Source organism: Rana temporaria, chromosome 3 (assembly GCF_905171775.1).
Source record: "Rana temporaria chromosome 3, aRanTem1.1, whole genome shotgun sequence".
Taxonomy (NCBI): Eukaryota; Metazoa; Chordata; class Amphibia; order Anura; family Ranidae; genus Rana; species Rana temporaria.
Genome location: NC_053491.1, coordinates 152,301,116 through 152,316,168, shown reverse-complemented (window position 1 = coordinate 152,316,168; position 15,053 = coordinate 152,301,116). Strand labels below are relative to the sequence as shown.

At 39.7% G+C, this 15,053-nt stretch overlaps 1 protein-coding gene across 2 annotated transcripts in view; it reads left to right on the top strand.

Annotated features, from left to right (window-relative positions):
- Positions 1 to 13,820, top strand: part of ALG12 (ALG12 alpha-1,6-mannosyltransferase) — a 53,118-nt gene extending 39,298 nt beyond the window's left edge. Inside the window, exons 7-9 of one of the 2 annotated variants that reach the window (XM_040343656.1) lie at positions 6,732 to 6,901; positions 8,356 to 8,431; positions 13,343 to 13,820. In XM_040343656.1, the coding sequence (XP_040199590.1) occupies positions 6,732 to 6,901; positions 8,356 to 8,431; positions 13,343 to 13,571 (475 nt within the window). In that variant the 3' untranslated portion in view covers positions 13,572 to 13,820. Of the gene's footprint in view, positions 1 to 6,731; positions 6,902 to 8,355; positions 8,439 to 13,342 lie in introns of both variants that reach the window. The other variant, XM_040343657.1, reaches the window with a different exon arrangement.
- Positions 13,821 to 15,053: the final 1,233 nt, after the last annotated feature.

Sequence of the window (15,053 nt, the reverse complement as noted above, 5' to 3'; positions counted from 1 at the left end):
GTATATGTGAGGGTTTACATCCACTTTAATGTTATCAGTTTTCACCATTTCTGTGAACTACAGACTACCTTCCCCCGTTTATTATTGTGGCAAGGAGAGGGGGCAGTGCTTGTAGTCCAAATCAGGAAAGTAGCCTGTGGTGACAATTCTGCTCCTCCAGTAGGTAAACATTGTCACCATACGGCAGGAAATGTGTTATTGACGGTATCGCCAGGTTGCAAATAAAGGGGGAACAAAACCTAAAAAAGGAAATAATGCAGCCAGGACATATAAGGACTGGTAAGCTGCAATTTATTACATTTTTGTTCTTTGGTTAAGATACACTTACCCACTTTAGTCCCAGAGACTTATACCCTCACAGGCAAGTAAGTACACCTCATGGAAATTTGACTTTTTCAACATATTTGAGCAGGCAAATATTATACTTTGATTAATTGTGCCTACAGATCTATTTGAACAAAATGGCACACAACCTTTTCATGATCTAAATTAACAAAATTGCAGATTTGTCATCAAGATTCAAGAAATGTAATAACATTTACAAAAAAAACATGAATTGAAATTAAGTATTCCAGATTAGGTTTAAATGATTAGAACCTCATTCAGAAGTATTCAGGTGGAACCTAAACTTCAGATATCTAGGCTCTGGTGTTCTCTTTGCCATTGACATGCGAGCTGTCATCATGCTAAGATCAATACGACTCTCTAAGGTCCTCAGAAAGAAAGTTGTGGGTGCTTAAAGAGGAAGCAAACTCTGATCCATTACTTGTACCTGTAGATAAGCCTATAATAAGGCTTACCTATAGGTACTGTAAATATCTGCTAAACGGGCCCCGTTTAGCAGATATTTAGTATACATGCAGCCGATGACATCATCGGTGAATAGGCTCTGAAGGAACGGCGGCCCATGCTGTTCCTTCAAATTCCTGTGCCATTAATGGTGTCTCCCGCACATGTGCGGGAGTGACGTCGCACAGCTGGAGCCTGCGGATCCAGAAGGAAGACAGGTGAAGATGGATGCGGCCTGCAGTGGTAACAAGGCATCGATCGATCTTAGTTTGCAGGGAAGTTTCACATATGTTGCATACTAGCACATTATGGCTTTAATTTGCAGGTCATAAAAAAAAATGCCATTTTACTTCCTCTTTAAGAATCCGGCAAGGGATTTAAAAAGATCTCAAAATGATTAGAAATCAATCATTTCGTCAATCAAAATCTACAGGTGACAATTGACTTATAACAACTGCTAATTTTCCCGTGAGAGGCAGTCCAGCAAATTCAGCCCAAGAGCTCACTGATGCTAAAAGTAATCCCCAAGTACAGCAAAATTTGGTTGGAGGATTTCACGTAATTTTTACAATAGATGGGTTCAAATTCAGATGCATGCATCTTCAATCAGAAAAAAATTGCACCAATTTACTCTGCATTGGAACATGACTACAGTTTGCAATTGCACATAGAAGACCAGGTCTTCTGAAACCATAACCTGCAGACCAGATAGGGTTGTTTGGCCAGTGACAGTCGACTTGTTTGTTGCACTCAAAAGACAGTATTTCAAGAGGCAAACCTCATAAATGTGGAGCATAGTGGTGAAATGTTGGTTTGCTGCTTCAGGACCTGGGTAGTTCACGGTCATCAAGTCCGATATACATTCTGCATTGTATCGAAGTACACTTGATAAGAATGTGAAGCCATCAGTCCAAAAATTGCAATGGAACCATAAGGCCTTATACACACGATAGGTTAAACAGAGGACAATGGTCTGATGGACCGTTTTCATCGGTCAAAACCGATCGTGTGTGGGCCCCATCGGTTATTTAACCATCGGTTAAAAAAAAGCCAACTTGCTTTAAATTTAACCGATCCACACATGCTCAGAATCAAGTCGACGCATGCTTGGAGGCATTGAACTTCGTTTTTTTTCAGCACGTCGTGTTTTACGTCACCGCGTTCTGACACGATTGTTTTTTTAACCGATGGTGTGTAAGCGCGACGGACCATCAGTCAGCTTCATCGGTTAACCGATGACAACAGTCCATCAGGCCGTTCTCATTGGATGGAATGATCGTGTGTACGAGGCTTTTCAGTCTTTCAACAAGAATGATCTGAAGTGCACTAGCAAATCCACCAAGGAATGGCTCAAAAAGAAGAAATAACATTTTTTTTAAGTACCCTAATTAAAGCCATGATTTTCTTGCAATTATTATTTTTTAGAGGAGTTTGAAAGGGGCAGTTTATACAAGGAAACCCACAAATTTCAGAGACTAGCAGGCAGTTATACACAATGCCTACAGGCAGTCATTTCTGCTTTTAGTGCTGTTTTTCCCACAGTATACTATTTTACTTGTATTCCCATTCAAGTTTATCACCTTTATTTGTAGACAATGTTTGAATACAAATCTAATGTTTGCCTGTTCAAGTGTGTTGGATAAGTCCACAATTTCCATAGGGTGTACTTTTACTTTGCACATAGCTGTACCTTCCTAGAGCAAGATGTCTAGCTTCCACATCTTCTCTTTTAACTGTAGTGGTTTACCCTTACCTATTAGACCACTTTCACACTGAGGCCATTTTCAGACGCTTTCACGCTAAAACAAGCGCCTAAAAAGCTCACGAAAACCCATTTCCATCAAGATCAATGAATGCTTTCACACTGGGGCAGTGTGTTGGCAGGGCTGTGAAAAACTCCCCTCTCCAATGAAATGAATGGAAAGCTCTTCAAAAGCGCCTAAAAAGCTCTTCAAAAGCGCCTAAAAAGCTCTTCAAAAGCGCCTAAAAAGCTCTTCAAAAGCGCTCAGTGTTTTTACTGACAATTTAGAAGCGCCTCAGTGTAAAAGTGGCCATCACTTTCTTTGGTACACACAGGGGGTTTGATTCAGTTGCAGATTTGGATCCATACATTTTTTTTCAAAGGTTTTATTCAAGAAGAAATAGTGAAAAGGTATCTTTTTTTTTTCTCCTTTTATTTTTACCTGGTGATTCAGCTAGTATCACAGTTTGTTTTTACTCTGGCTAGAGGAGAAATGGAGACACCTTTTAACAGCAGCCACGTCAATCTAGGGTAGTGTTAAATGCACAAGCAGATTTAGATGAACTTGACTAACAAATTAGAGACAAAATTCTGCTAATACCTTTTAAGTGGTTAAGAGTAACAGACTACTGAAAAATAACAGACATACTGGCTGGATCAACAGGTGAAAACAAAGGGAAAAAAGGTATAAAAAGTAAAATTAATGCAACCACCACATCGAAGAATAGACAAGCTGCAATATAATAAAGTTTTGTTTTTGGGCTAATTATCGCTTTATCGAGGTTCACCCAAATAAAAATTTTCTCAGAACAACTTCTTTAGACTTCTAACATGTACAGTCCGCATTTTTTTTTTTTTTTACGCTGTACATACCTTATAATCTATCTATTCATTCGGTCTTCCGGGGACTTCTCCCCGCGGGAGTAGGCGTTTCCAAGCTGAGGAGGCATGTCATCTTGGAGGTCGCCCAGATGATTTACGTCTTTTCAGCAAAAGCTCCCCCCGCGGGTAAGGCCCCGCCCCCCATATTGCGTAGGCGCTTCCGAGTCACGGCGTTTCCGAAAGAAGCCGAACATGCAGATCAACTAGTCGGCTCTATACGGTGCAGGCAGATCTGCATGTTCGCCTTCTTTCGGAAACGCCGTGACTCGGACGCGCCTACGCAATATGGGGGCGGGGCCTTATCCGCCGGGGGGCGCTTTTGCTGAAAAGACATCAATCATCTGGGGGACCTCCTCAGCTTGGAAACGCCTACTCCCGCGGGGAGAAGTCCCCGGAAGCCGGAATGAAAAGATAGATTATAAGGTATGTACAGCGTATGTGCAGACCTTACATGTTACATAGTCAGGTTGAAAAAAGACACAAGTCCATCCAGTTCAACCACAAAAAAATAAAATAAACAAACAAAATAAAAAACACAATACAATCCCATACACCCAACTCCATACCCACAGTTGATCCAGAGGAAGGCAAAAAACCCCAGCAGAGCATGATCCAATTTGCTACAGCAGGGGAAAAAAATTCCTTCCTGATCCCCCGAGAGGCAATCGGATTTACCCTGGATCAACTTTACCTATAAATGTTAGTACTCAGTTATATTCTGTTAGAAGTCTAAAGAAGTTGTTCTGAGAAAAATGTTATTTGGGTAAACCTCTGCTTAAAGATGGAATGTCTGGTTTTTACAGATAATATTTTTTTATGTTTTGGAATGATAACATTTCAAATAACCTTGTACTCATGTAAGCATTTGAGGCAACAATAGATTGCTCCCGGACCACAAATTAGTTCCCTCTGCCATTGCTTTTTAGAAAAGGTAGAATGCAGATTCTGCAATATAATGGCTGCTGATGGGGTGCTGTAAAGGTACTATCAGAATTTTTAGGGATGATACCCTTATGGTGCTCTCTCTGGCTGGATCACAAGCCCAGAAGCTAATCAGAGCAGCTCCTGGGATTAGTATTGGGCTGTGGCTGTTACTGACAGTTGGTGGTTCCTGTACTAAACCCCATTACTCTGGGTGCACTTTTAAAATGGCTCATGGACAAGTGGATGGTATCCAAGCACTATTTTAAAATTTCACCTGGCCTCAAGTGGTGTAATGCCTCCATGGAAAAAACGATTCTCACAGACAATGAAATCAGACCCTGCAAAAGTATGATAAATGCTGCCATACTTGGCACAGCTGTGGTGGCTTACAGAAATCTAGTGCTGTTGCAGCATTCACGATCAAGAGTCAGAATTTGGTTGTGAGTGTCACCGGCGCAAAATAAAATAAAATGAATATGAATATAAACCGTGATCTGCTGCAGTACTGTGTGCCCTTGGTAGGGGTTAATAGTGCATAGGAAAAAATTTTTACTGCGCTGATCTAATTATCCAGAGGGTTTAGTCTCTGGAAATGTGAGCTGTGACTTAATATAATACACCCTCAACCATAAGTGGAATATATATATCAGGGCTACAATGTGCCCAATCTTAAATATGAGTAACCTAAATACAAACAATCTGTGAAAATATATAAATTAAATTTAAATCATGCATATGTGACACAGTTTTTGAATCACAAATATAAATTGGTGTATCGGCATACACATCAATCAATATGCCACAGTGCTCCTGTGAAAGAGTGGCTATCGTTGCTGCTATTAGCCGGCTAAATAATGAAAACAATACAGAAAAAAGTATACTATATAAAACACACAATGTGCAATGTGCCAACTGCACCGTGAATTGTCCAATAACTGGTATTGGAAACAGGTAATCCCCAAAAAATTATGTATAGCAAAAATATATATATATATATATATATATATATATATATATATATATATATATATATATATATATAGTTATCAAACAACCAATAAAAAGTGCAATGTGCTAGCTGCACTGAAAATAGTCCAATGACAAGCAATCTTGATCCTATACAGTAGGTTCCAGCAAACAAAAGGTTCAATGTTGGTGGTGCTGTATACAGACAAGTGCCGCTATCTCTTCCACCCGATAAAAATGTGCCACCATCACCAATGGTTAAAATCAACACTCACCAGACCCCAAATATTAATAGGCTCCAAGGTGGTGTCTTTTCTTTATCCGTCAGTGGGTGTTACCTCCTTTTTCCTTTTACAAGGTATCCTTAAATCCTCAAAGACAAGGGGCTCATCATGGTGTAGTAAGTTAAAAATATATTTATTTACAAAAGGTAAAAAATAACACTTACAATATAAAGTGCCTCTGACCGGCACTGAGTGTCTTTGGCAGTGTCAACCGCTAAAAGCCGCTGACCAGCATTTAAATGGCGTCCTAGGAGGTGTGCATGCCCCGCTTTTCTCCCCATGTGTTGCCACAAGGGGTCCTTGCATGCTAATGTGCTTCACCCTCTATGTGTGTGTCCAGGCAGCCTCTACGCGTTATGCTATTTGCGTCGTCTGGTAACCAACTTTTTATTGGTTGTTTGATAACTATATATATATATATTTTTTTGCTATACATAATTTTTTGGGGATTACCTGTTTCCAATACCAGTTATTGGACAATTCACGGTGCAGTTGGCACATTGCACATTGTGTGTTTTATATAGTATACTTTTTTCTGTATTGTTTTCATTATTTAGCCGGCTAGTAGCAGCAACGATAGCCACTCTTTCACAGGAGCACTGTGGCATATTGATTGATGTGTATGCCGATACACCAATTTATATTTGTGATTCAAAAACTGTGTCACATATGCATGATTTAAATTTAATTTATATATTTTCACAGATTGTTTGTATTTAGGTTACTCATATTTAAGATTGGGCACATTGTAGCCCTGATATATATATTCCACTTATGGTTGAGGGTGTATTATATTAAGTCACAGCTCACATTTCCAGAGACTAAACCCTCTGGATAATTAGATCAGCGCAGTAACATTTTTTTCCTATGCACGATCAAGAGTCAACTGCAAATCAGTCAGTAGTAAAGTTTGAACAATGCTTAATTTCCTTGTTAAATTAAGACCTGAAGCCCTTCAGGAAGATATGTTTTAATTGAGACTCCCATTATCTATCAGGTTACCAATCTGTGGTCCGACCTAAACGTTGCATTCCATAAATCTTTTTGTACAGTACACACGTTTAATTCCTTATATCTGATTGGAGAATTGTTTAGTAGTTCCTTTGAATCCTATCACATGATTGTGTTTGTTACTATTTTTTTAGATTCCAGAACTTCCAGAAATCTTGGCTATTTAAATTTGGATCTTTATGTGTAATAGCCCATCTTCTGGGTAATGCAGCCTACTCTGCAGGATCTTTATATGTGTCCCATTTCAATTATCCTGGAGGTGTTGCAATGGATACCTTACATAAACTTGTGAACCCTTCAACAGGTATGGTTTAATTTCTAGATATGCTGATTTTCCTTGATACATCATATTGATTTAACCACTTGGAAATCAAGCTAGATTTGGGTTTAACAAATAGGGCATGGCGTACATATTTAGTCCCACAAACACCCCACGTCTCTGCTGTGTGATTGCAACTCCCTTGATTGGACATTTTGACAACCAAGCTTGTAGTTTATGTTCAGGAGCCCCTATGAGAGCCTCTCTCTACAGTATCATTGTAATAGCTTATTACAATATCAATTGTAGAAATAATGCAACGGTTTCCTACATTGTAATTTACTGCTATAAAACAACCGGTTATGTCCAGTTTACACTAACACAGTATGGGAAACCCACGTTTGGTGCACATTTCCCATACCGTATTCAAAACGCACTGCAGTTGTGATCTGTAACTGGTGTCAATATTGTTAATGACACCCCAAATGCAGTGTGTCTGCCTGCAATGGATCTTATACAGAAGTACCACGTGATCCTGTTGCAGTGAGTTTCCAAAAGTAGTGCATGCGCTACTTTTGGTGTGGTTTAATTTCAGCCCATTCAAAATAAAAGAGCTGAAATCGCACCACATAGGACTGCATGTGAATCGCCCAAGAACGTATGACGCATTCCTGTAGGATTCCCATGTGAACAAGCCCTTAACTGTTTCTCTGTCACTTTTTTTCCTTTTCTATGGAGCCTGCAGAGCATTGCAAATGCAGTCAGCAGATCACAGGTGCAATCTCAGGCTCCTGCAGACTTTAGCATAGCTGTTTGCTCATACCTCGTAATGGCAGGCAGTTACCTGAGAGCAGGATGGACGACAAGGAAGCTTACCAGCACCCTTGTAGTTCATTGGCACCTGCAAGCCGTCAGCGGCAATGGTGGGCAAAACTTGTTGGCATTCATTTACAGGAAACTAAATGAAGGATGCGGCTGCGTGGGTGAAGCTCCGCACAGCCATGCTGTTGTCAAATTGTGACAGCGAGTGCAGGGAGTGGATCTCCCGCCTGCTGTCACGGAGGCTGCAGGTGCTGGAACACGTGTGCCATCCTAAAAATGGGTGGAACGTGTAACATGTTCCAACGGTGAACTTATCCTTTAAGCACAGAATTTAACAAAACCCTTTACTTCCTTACTAAGCTTTGTACCAGAACATTCTGGTCTTATGATAAACGGGACAAAAAAAAAAAAAATGTGTACTTTGTACCTTTATAATAATACTAGTTTTAAAAATTTAAACCCAGCATATTTTTTTACTTATTTTTGCCTTTTAAAATAAACATTAAGTAATTCAAATTGAAGTTACCACCATAAAAAGACTTGCGCCCCCTTCGCCAGCCTAAAAAATATAAATGAGTAAATTAGATATATATATTTTTTTTTTGTAAATTATGGCAAATATTGATGTGGTTAACGTGTTAGTTGAATATTAAAACTTTTTATTTTATGTCTTTTAGATGTATCTGTACATATAGATGTAGCGGCTGCTCAAACTGGAGTTTCACGATTCTTACAATTTCACTCACACTGGAGGTATATGGTAATATTTAAAATATTAAAAAAAAGTTGTTTTATTTTTGCAATTTGTGAAGCAATTCTAGCTTGAAAGGGAATCGCCATACTGTTTTATCCCTTAGTACTCAAAGCAGATGAACTCATGAAGGATATGTGACTGCAATTTACAGGCTCTAACTAGAATTAATAAAAAGATCAATTATTTCAGAACTTTTTACACCTTTAATGTGACTTATAAGAAGTGCAAAGTAAAATGTTGTGGAGGGGAGGGAGTAAAAATAAAAAATAAAATAATGGTGTTCAGAATTAAGCAATCGCATTAAAACTCGTGTTAACGAGGAGTCAATACACACCTGCAATCATTTAAAGTGCCGCTGATTAACCCAAAATAAAGTTCAGCTGTTCTAGTAGGTATTTCCTGTCGTTTTCTTAGTCACATCCTACAACAAAAGCCATGGTCTGCAGAGAGCTTCCAACACATCAGAGGGATCTCATTGTTAAGGGATATCAGTCAGGAGACGGGTACAAAAGAATTTCCAAGGCATTAGATATACCATGGAACACAGTGAAGACAGTCATCAAGTACAGAAAATATGGCAAAACAGTAACATTACTAAGAACTGGACGTCCCTCCAAAATTGATGAAAAGACCAGAACAAATCTGGTCGCGAAAGCTGCCAAGAGGCTTACAGCAACATTAAAGAAATATCTGGCAAGCACTGGCTGTGTGGTACATGTGACAACAATCTCCGTATTCTTCATATGCCTGGGCTATGGTGTAGAGTGGCAAGACCAAAGCCTTTTCTTATCAAGAAAAAAATCCAAGCCAGGTTAAATTTTGCAAAAACACATCTGAAGCATATGGGAAAAATGTGTTATGGTCTGATGAAAAGGTTGAACTTTTTGGCCTTAATTCCAAAAGATATGTTTGGCGCAAAAACAACACTGAACATCACCAAAAGAACGCCATACCCACCGTGAAGCATGGTGGTGGCAGGATCATGCTTTAGGGCTGTTTTTCTTCAGCTGGAACAGAGGCCTTAGTCAAGGTAGAGGGAATTATAAAACGTTCAAAATACCATCAGGCCTCTGCTAGAAAGCTGAACATGAAGAGGAACTTCATCTTTCAGGATGACTATGACCCAAAGCATACATCCAAATCAACAAAGGAATGGCTTCACCAGAAGTAGATTAATGTTTTGGAATGGCCCATCCAGAACCCACACCAGAATCCTATTGAAAATCTGTGGGGGTAATCTGAAGAGGACTGTGCACAGGAGATGCCCTCACAATCTGACAGATTTGGAGTGTTTTTGCAAAGAAGGTTGGGCAAATATGTCCAAGTCAAGATGTGCCATGCTGATAGACCCAAAAAGACTGAGTGATGTAATAAAATTAAAGGGTGCTTCAACAAAGTATTAGTTTAAGGGCGTGCACACTTATGCAACCATATTTTTTATTCCCTCTACCTAAAACATTTCAGTTTGTTGTTCAATTGAGTTGTACAGTTTATAGGTCAAAATAAAGGTGGAAAAAGGTTCTGAAATGATTTATCTTTGTCTGACCTTTTACATCACAGAAACCTTATTAATTTTAACAGGGGTGTGTAGACTTTTTATATCCACTGTAGTTTCATAAAGAATCAGCCAAAGTCATCGATGGTTGCTAAACAATCATTAGGTACACTGAAGCTGCCCTCAGAATTCTTCTGCCGTAACACTAATGAAAAAATCTCAAAATGCCACTGCCTTGCAATTAAGAACGTTTTCCATAGTAAAATAAGTTCAAAATGTTGGCGCTGGTTGTTCCTGGGCTGTAGATCTGCATATAGAGGAAGTGATAATTAGTCTGTTCAGCTATGATGAAATTGCTAGTGCCAGTTTGCCTAGCTAGCTACATAACAAAAGCCAGACTCGCAAATGTGCCCGCAAGGTAACCCCCAGGGAGAGTGCTTCTCCTAGGAGGTTTACCGCTGCAAAGAGGAGCTGATAGCACCGCCGGGGTACACCAGATGAGGTAGATCAGGGCCACACTGTGCAAAATGAACTACACAGTAGAGGTAAGTATGACATCGTTGTCATTTAAAAAAAAAGAGGGGTTACAACCCATTTAATGGCATCCCAGTCTTAGTCCGTAGGGTTCAATATTGAGTTGGCCCACCTTTTGCAGCTATAGCGGCTTCAACTCTTCTTGGAAGGCTGTCCACAAGGTTTAGGTGTGTGTTTATGGGAATGTTTGACCATTCTAACAGAAGCGCATTCGTGAGGTCATGTGTATAAAAGGGGCTCCTGCGCTATCGGGAAAGGTGGCTAGGGGGCACTGCTGCAAACACCTGATAGTCTGTCCTTGCCAGAAAAAAGTGTGAGTATAAAAAAGAAGGGGGTGGTGTCTGCGCTGTGGATGGATGTGAATGGGGATGGTGCAGAAAGTTCACAACGTGAGTAACTGGACCAAGGGGTGGGGATGAATGGGTATGGGGGGCAGGTGTACAACAGACCAATATGAACTGTGCTAAAAAAATGCTCAAGGCAGGCAAGTGATAAATTGAACCTATACTGTGAACCACCAAAAGATATAGGGATGGCAAAAAGAAGATGTGGACAAGAAGGCCTGGCTTGCAGTCTCCGCACTAATTTATCCCAAATGTGTTCACAGTGTTGACAGGGAATCAGCAATTGTCTGCTCCCAGCGAGGGCGAGCAGGGGAAGCCGCCCCCACCAGGAAACGACAGTGATTATTGCTAACGGCTATAGCAGCCGTTAACGATAATCACAAGAGAATCCAGCAATTTGGTACATTTAGCTTGCCCATTAATGATTTTAATCTCGGCCGGTTCCTGCTGAACCTTGTATGGCCTGCCTAACCCTCTGCTCCTGCAGGCTCCTCCATGCTGCTAGACTGGTCCTTGATCCAGAAACTGCTAGATAGCCCAAGGCAATAAGCAGTTAAATCTTTATAGAAATGTCAGAAGAAAAAATTGGTTTAACCACTTCAGTACTGATGTATGTTAATATATGGCCTTGTATTGAGGTGGTTATACCAGGGTAACGGCTGAGGCTAAAACCATGATCCCTGTACCAATTCTCTTTCATGTACAAAGTGAACTGAGCAGCTATACCATCGCTGGATCACTTTTTCAGGCAGCAAAAGGGGATCCCCCTCCTTACTACTGCTTTTACCACACATGTGGTAAAATTCTACCGCTAGACCTCCTGTGTAACTCTAAACTGGCAACCTGTAAACGAGGCTTTTAAAGCGTTACCCATGGATAATTTATGTACTGTAGTTTGTTGCCTTTCAATGGGTGTGCGCAATTCTAAAGCGTGAAATGTTTGGTCTCTATTTACTCAGTATAGCATCATCTTTTATATTTTACTGAAAAAATTGGGTATTATATTGTGTCTGTGTTCCCTAAAAGTGTTTATTTTGTATTTTCGTTTAAAAAAACGCTGAGCAAATTTTATTCTCTAGGGCCTATATATACATGCACGCGCACACGCGCGCTATATATGTAAATATTTTATTATATCTTTTCATGTGAAAACACTGAAGAAATTACACTTTGCTACAATGTAAAGTAGTGAGTATACGTGTAAATTTGCTGTCCCCTCAAAATAACTTAACGCACAGCCATTAATGTCTAAACAGCTGGCAAAAAAAGTTAGTACACCCCTAAGTGAAAATGTCCAAATTGAGACCAAAGTGTCTATATTTTGTGTGGCACCATTCTTTTCCAGCACTGCCTTTAACCTTCTTGGCCATGGAGTTCACCAGAGCTTCACAAGATTTGAATATAGAGTAATTGGATTCAAGGTCCCCGAACCAGAGAGCCAAGAAAAGAAGAGGGGGCCAATAGGACTATTGCGGTACAGATACAAAAATAAAAAATAAAATATACATTTAAAACAAAAGATACATTTTATTCAAACATAAAACAAGAGAAAAATATACAGAATTAAAATGGTGATAACCATATACAACGCCAATATAGAGGTCCCCAAAAGGTGAACAACACGATGGGTTGAAGGTTATAACGGTCTCAACTAGTTTTGCGGCATGCACGGCTTCTTCAGGAGCACATCTAAAAAGATCCTGCTAGGTGAAAACAGCGGGCGCAGCCAGACAGGGTCTCATGCGGTAGCCATGGGGGACGCATGTGTGGAAAGACCTACTTGTTGTAGGCTAGATTAAGCCATAGCGGTTCCCAGGATCGCTGTGGCTTCATCTAGCCTACAACAAGTAGGTCTTTCCACAAATGCGTCCCACATGGCTACCGCAAGGGACCCTGTCTGGCTGCGCCCGCTGTTTTCACCTACCGGGATCTTTTTAGATGTGCTCCCGATGAAGCGGTGCATACCACGAAACTAGTTGAGACCGTTATAACCTCCAACCCATCGTGTTGTTCCCCTTTTTGGGACCTCTATATTGGCGTTGTATATGATTATCACCATTTTAATTCTGTATATTTTTCTCTTGTTTTATGTTTGAATAAAATGTATCTTTTGTTTTAAATTTATATTTTATTTTTGTATCTGTACCGCAATAGACCTATTGGCCCCCTCTTCTTTCCTTTGCTCTCTGGTTCGGGGACCTTCGATCCAATTACTCTAATTACAAGGAAGGAGTTGTTGAATAGGGTGGGACATCGTGAACCTTTTTGGATGATCCCATCCTTCATTTGCATATTAGAATGTTCAGGGCACTCCTAAAAAAATAGTTTAAGGGAACTTTCAGGGCACTCTTGAAAATGCTGAACGTTATTTACTACCTTGTAAAGAAAGGTCTGTTATGAATGTACATGTCATGAACAAACTGATTTCCTCTTGCATAAAAAACATCATTTTAGTACAGTACTATTTGAAGTAGATTTATGTGAGCATAAATGTTAACATAGGCATTGACCATGTTTGTTTTTATATTTCAATAAAGGTATGACAAAAGGGAAGATGTTACATGGACAGATGAAGCTATGCAACTTCACTCACACATCATAATGGAATTTGATGATTCTCATTTGTCTCGGTTTAAAAATAACTACAAAGTTTTAAGCCATATATCTGGCTTAGATGGATTTGGGTTTCATTTTGATACATTTCCACCCATTTACCCCAAATTGTTAACCAAATTAATAATTTTAGAGAGGTCCCAGATTGTATAATGTACAGTATCTACAAATGTTTATAAGTTTTGATTTCTTGTGAAGCCTTTAAGCATATAGAATCATCTGGTTTCCCAACTAAGGGCTTTCGTTCAAAGTTTTCTAAATAAACAGAACAGCACTGTAGTTATGTTTATAATGCAGGAATATGCTATTTGCTTTTCAACTAACTAAAGTTAGTCTCAATAAGAACTAAGCCCTTTGACACGTTTAAAATGACTTTTTTCATAAAAAAAAAATTAAGTTAAAGTGGGAGTTTTGCCTTTCTGTTCCTCCTTTCCCCTTCTTATCAACATGCTAAACTTTTATTACATAGGCTTATTTTAGACCCAGCGATATCATTACTAGGTCTCTTTACTTCTCTATGCAAGGTAGGCAGGGTGCTGAACTTCCTTATCTAGTTCGCCTCTTTGGATGTGTCTGGTGCAACCAAATGGTAAACAGCTTAAAGCAAGCTTATGGCTACAGTAGCGGCTGTGAGCCTGTTTTAATTTTCATTAGTGGTCTCTGAGTTTTAAAGTAGATGTAAACCTTCACATTTACCCAGTGAAATGAACAGCCACAGATGATACACAGGGATTAAACAAATTTTATATGTATATCTGCTGTCTTCAGCTTTATATATTCCTTAGAAAGTTCAGATCATGTTAGGAGATTTTCTCTTCCTGTTCAGCACTACAGTGAAGCCTGGGCATACAGCCAAGACCGCTGATTGGAGGAAAGGCACACACCCCCTCTCCTCATAGGTAGAGACTTTCAGAACACACATTTTCAGGCTGGCTTTATCTCAATTGACATAGAACTTGCCAGAAGTTATCAGGCTGATAACAGAACAATGTAGCAGGAGACAGCCACGGGACATAGTGCTTTCAAAAGAGATAAGAAAACACTGCAGATATATGTGCCCAGCTCAAATTTCATGAATTGGTTTACATCCACTTTAATTTAAAAGTGATCTGGGTGGCTGTGGAGCCACTAATGCATTAAATACTAGTGCACTGCCACCAAAATGTATAAATGTTCTGTAGCAGCTCCCATTGAAATGTGTTCCCGCACCTCAGATCCTCTGAAGCCACATGGCACAACGCATCAGGGCGGCATTAGATGACATAATCACCAAAACTAGAAGTGAGATGGGATTGTTTGCCTATCACAGACCAACGGTATTATGCCATGCTATGATTTTGATTATGTGAATGCAATATTTTTTAAATAGAACTCGCGGGATAATTCTAAATTACTACACTATGTTGTAGTAAGGTTTGTATGGTTTTGAGCATTTACAGTGCCCATTCCAATAAGATTGAATATTTACCACTTCTGGACCATTTGACATCCTTAAGTTGAGCTGGTGTATAACCAGCTCAACTTAAGGATGTCAAATGGTCCAGAATGATCCCACAGTATGCAATCCAATGGTTCCGCCAGGTTACCATAGAGCCAGCTGTGGACCAGGTGGTCCTCGGCCATCTCTATAGTCCT